At 38.8% G+C, this 18178-nt stretch overlaps 1 protein-coding gene across 15 annotated transcripts in view; it reads left to right on the top strand.

Annotated features, from left to right (window-relative positions):
* LOC116323575 (muscleblind-like protein 1) overlaps window positions 1–15749 on the top strand; it is a 68396-nt gene extending 52647 nt beyond the window's left edge. For 5 of the 15 annotated variants that reach the window (XM_039622479.1, XM_039622480.1, XM_039622488.1 and 2 more), the window contains 8 exons: window positions 42–266; window positions 3112–3351; window positions 5369–5422; window positions 6257–6407; window positions 8260–8295; window positions 9124–9215; window positions 9518–9587; window positions 11708–15749. In XM_039622479.1, the coding sequence (XP_039478413.1) occupies window positions 42–266; window positions 3112–3351; window positions 5369–5422; window positions 6257–6407; window positions 8260–8295; window positions 9124–9215; window positions 9518–9574 (855 nt within the window). In that variant the 3' untranslated portion in view covers window positions 9575–9587; window positions 11708–15749. The remainder of the gene's footprint in view (window positions 1–41; window positions 267–3111; window positions 3352–5368; window positions 5423–6256; window positions 6408–8259; window positions 8296–9123; window positions 9216–9517; window positions 9588–11707) is intronic. The other 10 variants (XM_039622481.1, XM_031743933.2, XM_031743932.2 and 7 more) reach the window with 10 other exon arrangements.
* Window positions 15750–18178: the final 2429 nt, after the last annotated feature.

Below are 18178 nucleotides of genomic sequence, written 5' to 3'. Positions count from 1 at the left end.
ATTAATTTTGACCAACTCTCTTATTTGGCATGTGCTCTCAGCCCATGTTTTCAGTCACACCCAGCCTTGCAACCAATGCCAATGCTGCTGCAGCAGCGGCTGCTGCGTTTAACCCCTACCTTGGCCCTGTGTCGCCCGGCCTGATGCCCGCTGACATCTTGCCCAGTGCCCCCGTACTGGTCACCAGCAACCCCAGCATTCCCATACCTGCTGCTGCTGCTGCCGCCGCTGCTGCGCAGAAACTCATGAGGACAGACAGACTGGAGGTGAGGAGGAACACAAACATTTACACACATTCACAAGAATAAGTGGGGAAAAAATATATATAAGCACATCGGGAGGATTTGCATAATTTTTTGTGATTCCTTTGCCGCTCCCAGATTATAAAAATCGATTGGGAGAAATACCTTTTTCACACCTTTCTAACAGAAGCTTTTCAGATGTAGGATCTGTCTGTTCAATATTAACAGTCTTGTTTGTACGTCTGTGTATGTACACCATTTCTGTTACACTAACTACATGCCATTACCAAGACAGAGTTATTTCTCAGACTTAAGCAAGAGAATGAGATGTTAATGAAAGCATCCACAAACATTACCATTGCTGACTCTATCGATACGAAGGAGATAACTTTGTCTGGCACAAGCGCGGGTTATAATGTACATATGTCATTTTCAGAAAAATCTTTACTTCTTCTCGGAAAGCAATTAGTTCTTTGAAACCTGATGAGCGCCCCTCCTCCAGCTGCGTTCAGATAATCATTAATTGGACAGTAAGTCAATCTCATCCATTATGTAGCCCCACCCGAGAAACAGTGGCAGCGGAATAATGGAGAAATCGTTGGAGGCAGGCAGGAGGCGTGCAAGAATGCAGGAAGGTTACATTTAAGATGTAATGTTGGGTAGCTGGGTAATTAATGGGGGTGAGGCTGAGTAAGTCTCTGGACCAAGTGAATGAGTGGACAACATGCAGAGCGACAGAACAGGTCACTGACAGGAAAGAGAGATGGAGGCGGAAGATAGGAAATCAATTTGTAGACCTGTTGTGGTCATCAGGGGAGGGGTTAGAGCAGGCAGAGACAGAGATACCAGAAACAAAGCAAAGGGCGCTGACTGAATTTTATGGAGGCGTTAGTACAAGTCATGCTGTAGAGGTTAAGGATAAGTGGAGGCAAGATGCTGCGAGCAGGAGAGCATGCAGCTCTCGATTCAGACTAAGGATTAAAACGATTTGTCCTGCAAAAGATCGATAGCAAAAGGATATGAAATATTTATCAACCAAATGCAGAAATACTCTCCTCATTCCACTGTTTTCCTTTTAGATAGAGAGGTCTGTTGGTCAACGGCATCTGTGGTGGTCAGGCTGCAGGAGAGGTAGTGAGGCTGCATGTGTGGGTGAAGCTTTTTGATGAGGAGATTTCATATCCTAGTTTCTTAATTTGAAAGGAACTAGGTTTGCTAAAAATATCTTAGAGAAAGGGGCCAGTCATATTTCAGTTTCCAGTGTGTGTCGTTCAAAGTAAACATAGCTGGAATTCTGTGGAGCGACACACATACCGCTCAGTTGATGTGTTTCGGACTGTTTCCTTGAGGCTGTGAGAAATTCCTATTTTAGAAGACAATGCTCCAGACAGTTTTCCTGAGAAAATATTCTCCAGAAGTCTCGCTGTCTTTTCCTTAAATACGGCATGCTGCAAGATCTCAGCATGCATAAAGTCATATGTTGGTTACCTGCAACCATGGTGATGCAAGTGGCTCAGGGGGATCGTTACCATAGGGACAGAAATACGATTAGCAGACCCTTCATTTGTTTGTCTAACTAAGGACTTTTAGTGGTTTAGCGTCTTCTAAATAATTTGTAACTGCAAAGACAAATACACTACTAGACATTTGGTCCCGAGAACATCAAATCCTATCATTCAGTCCTCTCCTGTTTTTTTTTCCTATGACAGCCTACATACACCTCATCACCAAAGGCTCTCACTTTCTCCTCCATCTCCATCCTCGTCTTTTTACTCTATATTCATCAACCACGCTTACATTTCCCTTCTCTCCAAGTTTCCTCCCTCCCTCCCCCGCCTCTACGACATCTGCCTGACAACAAGGCAGTCTCTCGTTTAAAAAAAAAAAAAAAAAGACAAGTAACAGTAGTTACTGGTTAGCAGTGGTGGGGTGGTGTCCATATGTAGGCATACATATCTGAGAAAGGGAGAGGTACCCACGAGAAACAAGGGACAGGCAAAGAGAGAAACGCCATCACTCACAGCAGTCAGTGAACGTAGATGATGAGCTGTCAAGACTGGAGACAGAGCAGTTTGCAGATAACGGTGCTGGTGGCCTTTTGTCTGGCAGCCGGTCCACCACAAATCAAATCCTTTATGCACGCAGACAGGGAGACTGGTAAACAGACTTAGTAAATGGCTTGTTCCATCACAGTAACTGATAGATCAATACAACGCACCATGAAATTGCATTTCTTTTGGTGGAGGATTGCGTCTCGAATCCAGTTCAGACTCAACAGTCTGATGGCGCGCCGAGAGCAGAGATCTGAAGTTATTGCAAGGCTGTTTAAGTGCCTAAATGAAAAAAAAAAACAGTGCTGCCTTATAATATATATACACCCACCTTTTGTGTGTGTGTGTGTATGTGTGTGCGCGTGTGCGTGTGCGTGTTTGCTACTGTGTGCCAGCGGGCTGACAATTACGTCAGCTACAGCCTCCCTCGAGGGTAACAAGCTTCATATTTCCCATGAGCCTCATTGAGTCTGTATGTTCAGAATGAAGAAGGCATTTTCCCAATTGTTCATGCAAGTGCTGCCCCCTTCTGTCAGACTCAGGAAGAACAAAAACAGTTCTCATTTGAATAATGGATGAATGCGGTATGATTAATGAGTCTGTAAACGTTGGTTAGGGTCTGTTCTGCTTATCAATCAACATTAATGGCTGAACCCATCGTTAAGATCGGTTACCTCGTCTGATACCGTCTGAAATGACGGAGCAGATTGATTGCTTTATCACATGGACTCACCAGTAACTTTGTAACTTATGTGTGTAACTGTGTATGTGTGTGTATGTGTGTTAGGTTTATGATCAAATCCTTACCATTGCCCCAGGTATGCCGGGAATATCAGCGGGGTAACTGCACGCGTGGGGAGAACGACTGTCGCTTTGCCCATCCTGCAGATAGCACCATGATCGACACCAACGACAACACAGTCACTGTGTGTATGGACTACATAAAGGGCCGCTGCTCGAGGGAGAAGTGCAAGTACTTTCACCCTCCGGCTCACCTGCAGGCCAAAATCAAAGCCGCTCAACACCAAGTCAACCAAGCTGCAGCTGCTGCAGCCATGGTAGGTATCTGTTTACATTACACCTCCAAAAGTAACTCAAACTAAGAAAGATTAATGTATTACAATATCACAACCTGCTGTTAACAATTAAAGCTAAATGTCATTTTATGTACATGAAAGTTTAAAATGTATAGTTTTTCCAAAAATAATTTCTTTTTTAGTTTGGAGCGCAAGCATTGCACCACAAATACTCTAATCTGGAGATAATTTTCTATGTATCGACAGCGTTGCTTGAGCCAGTACCTTTTACCCTGCTTTTAACCTCAACCTTTAGTCTTCGTTGTGCCTCTGCAGCTCTGACTCAGTACGCCCTAAAACGATACAGATGTAGCTTGTGTCAATGTGTGCTTTATTAGCAGCAGCAGCAGTAATCGTGCTAGTATGTGACTGAGCCTCCCCTCGCCTGCTCCTCCTTGTTTTGCTGCTTTGTTAGTTTTACATTTTGCTTTTTCACACTCAATAGATGTGTTACATTTTTTTGCTGAGAAGACAATTGTGTAGACTGCGGCATATTTTGGATCTTGTTTCCGCAATGCAGCGATCGGTTTCTCTAAAGAGACAGAAAAAAGGTCGTGCTCCGCCAAGTACTGTACAGTAGATAATATTGTGCATCATTGAATTCAAAAATATGGGTCAGCTTGATTTCAGTTAACCTTTCATGTCTGTTTATTTCTATGGATTCAGCACAATTTGAGCAGGCCTGCCATTTATCATGTCCAATCTTATCTTTTCCATATAAAATGTAGTAACTTCCTGGGATATAAAGTGGCAATTAGTATGAATATAATGGCACAATGATAATTATTACTACAGTGTATCTATAGAATTAGACTAAATTTCGTTCTCTTTTTTTCTTTTATTACAAATAACCAGACCTGTGACGCTTTTTCAAAGTCTTCATTGAGTATTTAGTTGTGACACATGAAACAAACTCAAACAGAGAACACAGCATCACATTTGCAGGGGGAAGACAACATTCAATACAATTTTATTTATATAGCGCCAGAACACAACAAGCACCTCAAGGTGTTTTATAGCTTTATATTGTAAGGTAAAGACCCTATAATATTAGAAAGAAAACTCCAACAATCAGACAACCCCGTATGAGCAAGCACTTGGCGACAGTGGGAAGGAAAAAATCCTTTTGAACAGGAAGAAACCTCCAGCAGAAGCAGCATTTGGGGCAGCCATCTGCTATGATCGGCTGGGGGTGATGGGACAGAGACAGGACAAAAGATTTAGTAAGAAAACATTTTAAAATGTATCTGCAATTTCATATTCGCTGTATGTAAGACAAAAGTTTTGTTCAGATTGGCCCACCTGTTAAGGAGGTGATAGGATGCATACATGTACCCTAGGATCATTATAGTAAGAATTTAGGAACAAACACATCTGAAGATGTCAATGATTTTTTATGGTATATTCAAATCATGTGAATGAAACAGAAAACACAGGAACAGGAGAATCACACAAGTACTGGAAATTGCAGTCGTTTAAGAACCTTAAAATGGGCCTAGGACCAAGAGTCATGTGCCATTTTAGGAAATTTGTTTCAGTACAGTTGCCATAGTCCAGCCACCACAGGCTTTAAGAAAGCAGTGCATCTGGAGCAAAGGGCAGAATCATGTTAGATAATATGTATAGTCTGTTTCAAATGATTGTATTTGATCAAAGCTCATTCATTGACTAATAATCTTTCCTGGACCATAGCATAGAATTTTCGTATTCATGAAAATAAAAACTTTCTTCTGACAGCAAAGTTTGCCAAGGGCTTTAATTCTTTTCAGTAACCCTAAAGCCATTAATGTGCATGCACAAGTCTTGTAATTGTTGTATATTGCATTCCAATGATTCGTTTTTGTTTGTTTGTTTTGTTTTTTTTTTTGTTTGTTTTTTTTCCTCACCAACCCACACTGCACTGCTGCCCCCATGACGCACCTTCGCTTGCTGGTTTTTGTTAATGCGCTTGAACCCCATTGGCCCATTGCCATCATGTGCTCGCTGCCTGCTAATTAAGACTCAGTCGGCTGTCAAATCACTGAAGCGACCCCTCGACGCAACTTTTGATCTGGTACTATGACCTTTCACCTTTTAGCTTGGCATGCAGCTGTGGTGTGATAGATATAGTTTGAAGCTGTGTGTTTAACTAACTAAATGAGAAAGCACTGAAGGGTGATGAACTGATTGTAACCTTTGGTTTGACGTTTTAAGATTAAAAACAGATTCCAATCACATCAGCAAAGAATAAGCACAGTGGCTCAAAGCTGGAAATGCGCTACATTTTCCAATGTCAGTTCATCACCTTAAGTGAATCTCAAAAAACACTTCACTGGAAGCATGGAAATGCAAAAGTTTATTGTGGTATAAGCTGTGGTAGTCTTTGCATGTGTTGGTCATTTCCCATACTGCATGCATAACTGGTAAAGAGGTGTCATGACAGTCTTAACATGGCGTATAGTTTACTATTATCATGGAGCTGACAGCGCAACTTTCCCTAACTACATCATTTCCATTGATGGTCCGACAATCTGTGCTTCAGCTTTTATTAAACAGCTGCTAAGTTCTCTTTACAGAAAATTCGAGTTCTCAGCCAGCAAAATATTGACTGTATCTACTGTAATATTCTAAAATCATGTAAAAAGGTTCATGACAATATCTTGAGGACTTTTATGCTTGTCGTAAGATATATGTCACACATTTTTTTGTCAGCTAGCACCTCTGTCCGCCTGCTCTGACAGAAGTAATGTAGTCCACTGCTTGCTTGCCAATATATTTGATCGCTGTTTTGATGGGCAATTTAATCTTCTAATGAATTTCTTTCTTCTCTCTGTCCTGAATGTCACTGCTACCATACTTTGATTTCCCTCACTCCCATCCTTTTGTTTTGATGTTGTCCCCTCTCCAGGGGCTCCCTCCCGTCTTGCCTCCTTTACCAAAGAGACCTGCACTTGAAAAAGCCAACGGTGCCACCACTATGTTCAATGCTGGTGTATTCCCGTACCAACAGGCCCTGGCCAACATGCAGTTTCAGCAGCAGGCTGCCTTCATACCATCAGGTAAGGCCCGAGTCTTTTTTAACTGGTGTTTGTTGCAGTTATCCTATTCACATTTCACACTCCTTTGATTATGGTTTGGCATCAGCACTGACTGGCTGAATGTGTGAAATGATGGGGGAAAAACTTGCACACTATTATTTGCACATATATGTACTGCATGGGCATAACTTTGGTGTCACAAGTGGGAAGAGAAATAGTCAAAAGGTTTATTTTTTTCATTTATAAACAGGCAGGCAGTACTAGGATGTCTTCACACCTATATTCGTTTTCTCTGGCTCGAGTCAGTTCATGAGTTTGTAAACTTGTAGCTTTTCCGGGTGGTTTGGTTTGTTTTCACACACGGAGAAAGTCAAGTGAACCAAAATGCTTCACTATAAACCACGTGAAAATATTCAGGCTGCTTATTGGCCAGATGAGTCTGGGGCTGCAGAAACAAAAGTAAATACAGGAAGAAGGTGCTGCATTCTAGACTAGTGGAGAGTTTATATTCATTTCATGGCTAGCTGCTAGCCCGCACAGACTTTGGCACATTTATAGGACCTTGCCTCACTCAGAATACAAAGCATACATGGTAACCGGAACTTTTGTAGCTCAAACTTGGAACGTAGTTGGGTCAGATCAAGGTCGGATCATGTTCACATGAAAAACGAACTGCTCTGAAGTTCATTTGGAACCAAAGGGTCTCGGTGCGATTGTTTTACATCTGAGTCCAATTACAGCTTTCACATCTGCCCAAATGATCGCACTGAGGGAAAAAACAAACCAGAGTTTAAATGAACTAAACACTGCAGGTTTGAAAACACCCCTAGGGTTGCACATAAACTACGCTCAAAAGATTATTCTTCATCCTAATAAACAGGAAGCAGTAATTTTGAATAAGATGCAACTGAGATAAATAAAATCAAAGTTTTTATTTATTTAAATATTTATTAAAATGTTCATTAAGTCGAACATTTGATGTTACATTTACATGGGAAATATACATTTAATTAATTGATTAGTTACAAATCAACATTTTGGGCTCAAAATGTTTTGCGTGGTATAAAAACATTATAAGACTTTTTCCTTATATGAAATACAAGGAACAGGAGGAGCAAGATATGACTTAGTTAATTGAACCGAAATTCTGAAAAATGGGGCAAGACAATCCACGACTCCTGGAACATGAGGGGCACTTCTTCACTCTCTGCCAGTGTAAATTATACCCAAGGTGTGCATTACATGCGCACGCACAAAATACACACACACACGCACAGCTTTTTTAAATGCTCTTCTTTGGGCACTGCATAGTCATCTTATACTGTGCCCCATATTCTCCTCTGACAGCCTAAGAATAGCCTGCCATCGATTCCCATCTGTGAGACATTCAGATCTTCATATGTCCCACTCTATTGGACTGTCAGATCGCTACAGCTACACTGTTTGAGGGCTTAAAAAGCAAGCCATTCAAACCTGTCACTGTACAAACAGCTGCCATGGCCCTGACAGGAAAATTGGGGTAGTGGTAGCGTTTAATTTGCCCTTCAGTTTAATGGATCAGTTGAACAGTAAACTGGGGTTGACCAGCAAGTTTTGTTTTCTTTTCAGTTTTTCACACCTCTTCCCACTCAGAACTTTCATGCATATGTTTTCTTAAATATGCAGTATGTGCAGTTACAGCAACTGCAAGCCATGAACGTAATAATAACCAATGCTGTTATATAATAAGCTGTGGCCACTCTATGAAAGAGTTCACATGTTTACATCCAGAATGAATCCAATATTGTCTGACTTTGTAACACTTGTAATGCATTTTGCTGATTTCTTCTCCCCCCTATTCACTCCACTCCCTGTTGCAATGCATGATGGGCAGGCTCGATATTGTGCATGACACCTGCAACAAGTGTTGGTAGGTGCCAGCTTTCCTTATTGATTATCTTTGAACCCATTGTAGTCACTCTCATTTAACTCACCACATAAAGTGAGCACAGTTTTTTTTTTTATTTAGACTTTGAAATGTACTCAAAATGATATTCAGTGTCTTTTCAACACAGGCTATTAAAATGTAAATTGCAAATTTTGATTGTGAGCATACTTGTGTAATTTCAATTGGAAATGATGTGCTTTACTATTCTGTACTGTAGTCCTTTTTTGCTTCACCACAGATCTATCTGTCACCTAATGCTTGTTGCAGTTCAAAATCCCCTGACCCCTGCTTTGTTTAACTTACATTTCAAGCTCTTTAACCTCTTGAGCACCTCATTATACTGTCTGGTTATAAATGCCATATAAACATGAGGATTTATCAGTGGTAGCAGAAGAAAGGATAGAGATGTTGTGTAAAGTTTATTAATTGTACTAATTGTACTGTAGTTTTTGCAAAACCCAGTGAACTCTCTTATTCAGTTTTGAATGCTCCCCGCCAAGAAAATAACACGCTGCCACCTGATATGATATGCTCGTCCAATTTCCAATTAGCTGCCTCGCAATTTAAATAATTTCCCTGACGTTTCTTTTCTTTCTCCACAGCAGGTGAGCTGCTATGAGTTTACGCAAATTGCTGGGATATTTGTAGATAAAATGTTAAAGATCACTAGAAAGCAGACAATAAATCTGAAGCTGTTTAGATCTCATGTTTATCAGCATTCTATACACAGACGTACAAATGAAGTGTCAAGCATTAAAAGCTTTAAATCTGCTCTGGTTCAACTGCCTGTGTGATCTTTCCCCCTCCAAGTACCCATGATGCACGGTGCTACCCCAGCCACTGTGTCTGCAGCCACCACATCTGCCACAAGTGTTCCCTTTGCAACAGCAACAGCCAATCAGGTTTGCTCCTCTCCTGCCTTCTTTCACAGTCTTTCACCTCTGCTATCACCTCTGACTTTTTCTCCTCTAGTCGTACGATTTCAATGTGAATGAAATGAAAAATGCATGAGTGGTGCACAAGGCTCACCTCTGGTCTTTGCTAGTTATTTCTAAATATCTCAATTTGTGATTATAGACATAATCGCTTATCGTTGTTAGCGGTTGTGGTTCCAATGTGTTTTGTCATTGCAGTAGACCCTTCTGTTTATTTCCCTCTGTCTTCCCATCCCCCCCCCCCATTTGTCTTTTCTCCTCCCAATCAGATTCCAATAATATCTGCAGACCATCTGACTAGTCACAAGTATGTGACCCAGATGTAGAAGTCTCAGAACAGTATGTACTGCACCTCCAGCACCTCACACAATGCATTTGAACAATACATTTTTTTCCTCTGAAAAAGAACTCCAAAACCCTGATGTGACACAGTTGCAAAAGCTTTTTTTTTGTTGTTTTTGGGGGGAGTTAAGGTTCTAATCTAGAATGTTTTTTACAAAATAAAGTTTGCTTACTTTCCAGCAGTTAGAAGAGAAGATTACGTCTCCGGTTAAAGATGAAGCTGCTTAACTTAGCTTAGAATAAACAACAGAAACACAGCAGAGTAAAAAAAAACAAACAAACAAAAAAATAAATAAATATATTAAAAGCTGCCAAGTAGAGCGTCTAATGCTTATCTGTTTACATTCCCTCCCTGCGTGTTGAAATTTGTACAAAAATGTTTGCCAATATTTAAAGTTGTGATTCTAAATGGTTGCTGGGAACATTAACTAGCTTGTAAGCTGCCAGCAGCTACAATATGCCAGGAATAGCAAATAAGCGTACCATCCACACTATCAAAGAGCACAAGCCAACAGAGATGAATTAATATCCTGTTTGCCTTATATGACTTGGCCACTGTGGAAGTTTTCACAGTGATCCATCAGATTTTCTTGCTCTCCTGATTCCCTGCTGATGAGATTTACGATATGATAGTCATCATACAGCTGAACTAGATCAAATTAATTTCAGCCGCTCAGTGTTTGCATACTTTTACATATTTTTTTTAAGATCAGTATGAAAATCGTAAAAAATCTTGTTTTGTTTTTAATACAGCTGTGAATATCTCAGATCTTTAAGTGTTTTAGTAAAGTAGAACATAAACAATGTATTGTAGAATTGATTGATATAACGTGTTTCGATATCACACTCATAAAAATGAAATAAATAAATAACATCTATAAAATAAGAAAATACTAATAATGTTGATGACAAATAAGCAACATCAAATATGTCAAATATCACATCTTGTTCTAAAGGAGCTTGTACTTCTAAGAAATATATTCATATTGAACAAGTGTGCGGCTAATGGGTTCAAATATTCAGTAACAGTGCATGAAATCATGTGCCCTGAGTCTGCCTCCCCTCAGAGATCTTCATTTAACCTTTTTGTTTGCATTGATTTTGATTGATTTTCCCTAACCATAACTTTGTACATTATTGTACAAAAGTTTTGAGCCACCTCTCTTTCATTAGATTTTGTTTTCAAGGAGTTTGACACAGCTGCCGCATTTCAGCTGATCCATCATAAATGGATCTGCTGAATTGTTTTCAAGAAGCTGTTAAAAAGTAAATTTGAATTTTTGATTCAAATCATCATCAATATGCAAAGAGGAGGTCAGAAGACAAGTCCAACAGTGAGCATCTACAGACCTCTGTAAAACAATGTTGAGGCTCTGTCAAAGTTTAGAGGTGCATTTCAGCCCGTGGTGTTGGAGAACAAAACTGATGAAATTATCATCAGTTTTGATCCACCGTGCAATACCATCCGCCTCACTTTTCAGCAGGGCAGTGATCGCAAACACACTGCAGTAAGAGCAGATAGAAAAACAAATGGAACATTATCCAGTTATTCAGTGGTTTTCCAAAGCCTGAATCACATTATTGTCCTTCAAGAATCTTGTACAACTACTCCTGAACTCTACTTTATTATGTGTTTTTATCTATTGTACAGTGTCCTTGGGTGTCTTGAAAGGCACTTTATAAATAAAATTTATTATCATTATTATTATTATTACTTGAAGAAACTGCAGGAGAGCTTCCCTTAGAGCGTTGAAGAATAAAGGTGGTCATACCAAGTATTGACTTTCAAGGTTGTTAAAATTGTACATGATCAGTGTTTTGCCCTATATGCTGTATTTCTATACATGATTACACATAAAAAAAATCAGCGCTTTATATGTATATATAAACAAATAAGTAAAACAAATGGGTGGTTCAAGACTTTTGCACAATACAGTTTGTAATTCACAGTTACTATGGAAACCAAACATTCAAATTTTAGAAAGAAACTTTGAGGCTTCCATTATCAGCATTGTTGTCTGACTGAACTCTAAGTCAACAGTAAGCTCACTAGCTTTGCTACCCCATTTTGTCGTTCCTCACAACTGACCTCCTGTACTTCATGCACTTCTTTTCAGATGGAGCTGGAGCGTGCTGGTGTCAAGTCCAAGATTAGTGGTCACCCTTCATGCCCATAACATCAGGAGCGAAACGGAGGACCGAACTGGTTTGGAGTAAATCTGCATGTTAACATTGGAGGCACAGTTTGTTAGAAGCGTTTTCATGTGTACTTCATGCACACTATTACACAACAAGAGAAAAGAACAACATCGCATCAAAGACTGCCTTGCGTTCTGTAGAGGCAACTGACCTTTATTCACCAGACACACTTTGAATGTTAACATAAGGTAAATGTGTGGAGCAGTCGCTGAACAGGTCGACTGAATCGGTACGTCTGTTGACCAAGAATCATGACTTACGTTGTGCGTGTTTATTCATCGGTTGTTGGTCTTTTGTTTACACAAAGGTGCACCTTGTATTTCATTTGAGGAAAACGAAACAAATAATCTGACTGAATCACATATGCATGCACAATGATTTTGTTAATGATTTGATTTTGTTAAACCAGATATAAGGGAAATTACATGAGTGCACTCAGAGGCAAAATAGCAACTGAATGTCTGTGAGGTGTCTTTCAAACCTTTGTAGCCTACCTTTCTATCTCTTAAGCACATGTCTTTAATGTCGCAGGCATCCCTGTAAAGTGCCATACATCTCAAACTACATGAATGGTATAGAAGCAGTGTTACAAAGTGTTGCAACTCAACAACTCCCTTTAATACGTCTCTTTTCTCTTTTGGACAGCATGAAGTGTCCAATGTCATAGCCCGTCATTGTCTCTGATTCCCTAAGAGCACCATTGCCCCATTGATTAGATGACCGTCCCCCGATCACGTGCTTTACATAAATCTTCTACTGAATGATTAGCTTTTAATTTTATTTTCTTCAACTTTGTTGTTGATGTCAGTTGTTTAGACATGAAATGATTCGTAATCCGAGCTCTCCGTGGCCATTAAGTCTGTCGACTCTAAACGTCAGACGAGTAGACTGTGAGATCTCGGCCTGGGTGAGAGACCAAAGAAGCTCTCTCAGTGATGAAGCTGTTATGATGACTCCACAGGGTCAGGATCAGGTGATGTCCACGCTGCTGTGAGACAGAAGTCAAAATCTACAGTGCAACTGGCGAAGACGCGACCTGTACGACCCGATTTGTTTTTCATTGGTATCGTTATTCATATTTTAAGACAGGTTAAAGTAAATTCAGTGTAGTGTATATAAAGTCAGACATATTTAAGAGTATTTGTTCTTATGTCTACCTGAGAACTGTTTTTCAGATAGTCAGCCAAAGTCTTTTCGTGTCACTGTTGTTAGGTGTTGTGGATAGACTAGTGGGGCTAAAATCTTAAAAATATGTAGCCCAAAGAAGGATCGAGTGTTTGGAGTAGATCTCTAGAACTCTTTATGTTATTTTATTTTTTAATATTCTGGGTGTTTTTTCAGGCATAGTCAATTGGTGGATAGTACAGGGAAAGTGGCAAGAATATAAACGATTGTATAACTCATCCAAAGCCTTAGAATGTATTATCGGGTCAGCACAATGCAACATGCCATTTTGAACCATCCAGTTGCCTAATCCACGCCATATTAACACACAGAGAGAGCACTATGTAACTGTCACTTTTTTTGTCTGTGTTTTCTTAACTCTCTTGTGGTTTTCTTTGTTAGACAACGACAAGTGTTTCATTTTGTTTGGATGATTTTTTTGATATTAGTTCTGATTTTCAGTTTGGCTTATTATATTTATCTTTCTTATAATGAATATAAGGTACAGTGTGTGTGTTTGCGTGTTCCTCATGCACAGTTCCCTGAAATTCCATGTAATGTTAATTTTAGTATGATTACGATTGTAAACTCAATATTTTCTACGTTATGCATATTGTTGAACTGTATGCATATTGTTCATTTCGCTAGTCTTTTTTTTTTGTCTTCTTTGAACAAAGATGTTTTATATGAGTATCTAACAGTAATGGAATAATAGAACAGAGAGGCCGAGGTTGTCGCTGTGGCAACTGTCGCCAATAAATGAGTAATATTTTAATGATTGTAAGGTTTGTAACTAGTCATATAAGAAAAAAAAGACTATTATAAAAATCTAGTTCTTAGATGTTTAGAGTAAAGATGTTATTTTCTACTGTATCCATTTCAAATAGTAACTATTGTTTTAATGTTTTTACTCTCCCTGGAAATTGGGCCATGTTGGAAAACAAGCTGCATATTTGATCACTTTTGGGGGCGTTGTTGGCGGGGTCAGGTGAACGTGGCGAGTAGGAAACTGAGTCTGAACTCTCGTTTCTTACTCAGTCATCTGCAAACAACAAGGGTGGGGTGGGGAATCTTGAGGTGATAAAGGTGATAATGGTTGACTTTTTTGCACTTCTGTACATAGTCAAAAAAGAGAGAATCATGTATATTGAGATCTTATTTTGAATAAAAAAAATAATGTCTATCAAGACAAGGAATTTTGCTAGGATAACAAAAAAAAAATCTTATGAAAGGCTGAACAAAATTGCTTGCATCAAAAGGGCACCGAGTTCTCACTCTCCTACCCCTTTCAGAAAAGGCCAAGTGTTGCTCTTCTTTTTTGTCAGCAGCTTGTAGTTTGCCAGGTAACCTTCCGGAGGAGGCGTCCACTACCCTCCAGGGTAAGGGCCTGACTGGGTTTGTCTGGTCCCCCAACCCGCCTGTACTGCACAGGTGTGTGTCATGGCCACGCCCGCCCAGGCCCAACCAATCACAACACGTCCTGTCTCTTTACTGTACTCAGAGAGGAATGCATGTTAAAGGAAATACATATACAGTTTAAAAAAAGAAATCACAACACAGTAATATTGATTAAGAAAACATTTACACAGAAAGATGTATTTACAGTATACAATATTCTATCAATGTAATGGAATAAAATATATATTAAAAAATATAAAAATAGAATAGTGGTTTATTTAAAAAAAAATTCCTGAGAATATACTCACTAAAGTTTCACCACTTGGAGAGTTAAAATACATGCAACACAAACACCATAGCTATAAGTATGTTCTTTATGTTTATGTAAGCTGTGCTTTTAGTAGATGAAACTGACCGAACACGGTTATAGTTCAACATCAGGTCAGAATTTAAGAATAACTGCAGAATGATATACTGCTTTGTAGTTTGGTTATTAACCAGTTAGTTTGAAATTTTGTCCTGATCATCTTAGTCATCTCTCATCTTCTACAAGCACGCATGCTTACATTTATGATATAATGTAAACTGAACTTTTTTTGGTTTGTCGTTTGTTTTCTCTGCTTGTAGTGCTAAGATGATGTATTCTGTCTTCTGCCGCAGTTTGTTTCTGCTTGTTTTACTGTTCCAGGCCCCCTGAAAGGATGCGTCATGTTTGCATACCAGCCACCTCGTCTGGAAAGCGTGTGTAGAGAAAACCACTGATTGCAACAGCCTAAAGCCATAAAATCCAATCATCTGAATGAAATATGAGAAGAAATCAAAAATGATAAGGAGGTGGGGTGTGGTATGTTCTGGATCTCACAGGATTGTGTTTGCCTTGGTTTTTATTAACTATAGCATCATGCAATAATTCCAGTCGTGGAGGTAATTAGTATAGCTTGTGGTGTGCTGTGCCAACACTGATGGATGTGTGGAGTTAAGAGAAAAGTACGTGACCCATTTTATTCACGGGGCCTGCATTGCTATATTTGATTCTTGCTGTTATGAATAAAAAAAATGTAATAAAAATTTACAAATGAACTCAAGTAAAGGAGAATTTGTTTAAAATGTGTCGTTTCATTTGAGCTCAAGGTTGGGATGTTCTGGGTAATTTAAGGGAACACAAATGACAATACTAGAGCTCATTTCTGTGCACAGTAAGCAGCGAACGGCTATCCTGGCTGTGTGCAGCACAAGCGTTAAATGAAGCTTAACGCAACATATTCATCTTTGTTTTTGTATTAAACCAGGGATGTCAAACTTATTTTACATTGTCGGCCACATACAGGCCACTTTGACCTTAAGTGAGCCACACCAGTGAAACTTTCTATCATTTTCAAGAAGTTTAACCGTGCATTGAAACCCTTAGTTATATCTTCATATAAGAAAAAAATAAACATTATTTCAACAACATGTCTCTGTTTTTTACAGTAAACGATAAAGAAATACTTCTATAGTAAATAGAAGAAATCTGTCAGAACGACTCTTTGGGACTGATTTGTGAGTAGTAATAATTTTCACTTTTCTTTTTTTTTCTTTTTTGTTGAAACTGTGCAGACTAACTATAAAAAAAAACATGTTATTTAAATGTTGATCTATTGACATCAAATGACTTCAATACTCTGGCGTATTATGATTGATCCCAGGAGTTTTTATCAGTAAGAAAAGCTACAAAACTTACAAAAATACAGCTAAAAGTCTAAAATTTATGTCCTTGTTCACATTTTCCAAAGCCTTCCGGTAGGCCCGATTTGAGTCTTTGGTGGGGCGATTGTGGCCCCCGAGCCGCATGTTTGACATGCTGTATTAAACAGACTGCAAATTTTTTTTTTTTGTAAATTATTGTTGTAACAGTGTTACTGTTGCATCTAATTCCACTGTGATTCCCATACTAACCACAATGTATTTGCGACGTTTTTTGGCCCAATGGCGCCCTCTCTCAGAAGCCGCGGCTAAAAGTGGCAGCATTAAAACATTACCTGATTCGAGAGACGAGCCTGAGTGTCCTGTGTTTGAGCCATCTGTACTCAGCCGACCTGTCTGACAGGTACACACTCTGTTCGTATCCAGATAATAAAACAGCAGCATTAAAAGGTAAACAAGTCTTCGTCAATCATTCACTACACAGCTCAATACCGTAAATGTAGTATCTGAAATGGGTAAATATTGTTTTACTGCAAAATTACCATAAAATTGCACACTACTTACAATTACTTACATAGTACTTAAATTTACTTACAATATAATTATCTTTGTTTCCTGTGAACACCTAACTTGTTACCCTCTTATTCTCCCTTTAAGAGGTTGTAGCATTTTATTTTAATTTACATTGTAATTTAAAATAAAACGCCTTGAAATTCTATGTCATTGCAGACAAATAAAATTTCTGCCTGCGACCTGTTTTTCTTTAAAAAACAAAGCCTAGCTGTTTCCAGTCTCTCTGCCAAGCTAACGCTAATGAGCTGCAGGCTTCAGCTTTTAGTTAACTTAAGCTCTTCTGTTTCAGCAGTCATAGCTGACTAAACCACACAATGGATGATGTCAAGATACATGACAGCCACCACACAAAATCAGTAGGAATGTAATGCGGTATTCTAAACTCACATTACAAACATGATAGGTCTTTATGGTGCACAGTTAGAGATTTTTGTCTTCAAATATAATACGTGTAATTTTTATGTTAAAACCCCCCCAAAACCAAACATTATTCCAGCCACCATTTATACTGTAGCAATCATTAAAATCTTGTTTTATCTATCTCTATATATGATGGATCAGTTTGTCCTACCTGCCGAAATTTCCAATTAAGAGGAAAGATTTTAATTGAGATAGAGATGCAGTAACCGATAGAATCTAAACGTGACTTGGCTGCAGTCTTTTAAAAAGCAAGCTATCTAATTAGAATGAGGAATTGTTTGATTTGCTGGCACAATGCTTTAATTAAAAAGAGAATTTGTAAAGTTTTTTTTAGTCCTTAAAATGACCCCAGAGTTCTCTAACATTGGTAATCTTTCCTTATCCTATATAATCCGAAAGGATCCTTAATCAGCCAAAACAGAAGATGTTGATGAGACAGTAAAGATCAAGTTGCCGCGGGATTACACCATCTGTAATTGCTGTCAGAAAATTGTATTCCCAGTGCTCAGGAGCCACAGGACAGACCACGTGCATCTTCACCGTCTTCTTCCTCTTTGTTTTTTTAATTATACACTCATAAAAATGTATAACTTCAAGTTTTCAGGAGCTTTTTGGTGTCGCGTTTTTTCCTTCAGAGACCCAATAGATATGCCATTATGCTGATTCAAAAGTGCGATTCAAAGAAGACCCACCAGATGGCACCCTCTCTTTGTAAATTAAGGCTTCTGAACAGTTCTTTTTTTTAAATTAGTAATAAGTATATATATAGACTGAAATGATTGCTTCTGACGCTGTCCCTTCCTTTGGTCATTCCAATATCAAGTAAAGGAGTGCCTAATCTATTTTAGATGCCAAATCTTTTTTCTCTTCAACAAAGCCTGAGCTATTATTAATAACCTATCTAAATATTTGATATGCCCACAACTAAAAGATAAAGTAATGTAGATATCACAAAGGATGGTTCTCTTAGTTGAATGGTTGTTCCTTGCTAGTTTCTTTTTTTTTTTTTTTTGTCATCCTAATTTTCAATCTTATCTTTTAGTTGATTATTTTTATGGCATCCAAATAAATCTCCATTCATCCCCCCAAAAGTGCTGCCCAGTTCAAAGTGCACTGTTGAAAGTTATGACAGTTCTTAGGTTCCATAACTT

Source organism: Oreochromis aureus, linkage group 14, assembly GCF_013358895.1.
Source record: "Oreochromis aureus strain Israel breed Guangdong linkage group 14, ZZ_aureus, whole genome shotgun sequence".
NCBI classification, from domain to species: domain Eukaryota; kingdom Metazoa; phylum Chordata; class Actinopteri; order Cichliformes; family Cichlidae; genus Oreochromis; species Oreochromis aureus.
Note: the sequence above shows the minus strand (reverse complement) of the source record. Positions and strands in the feature narration are given on the sequence as shown.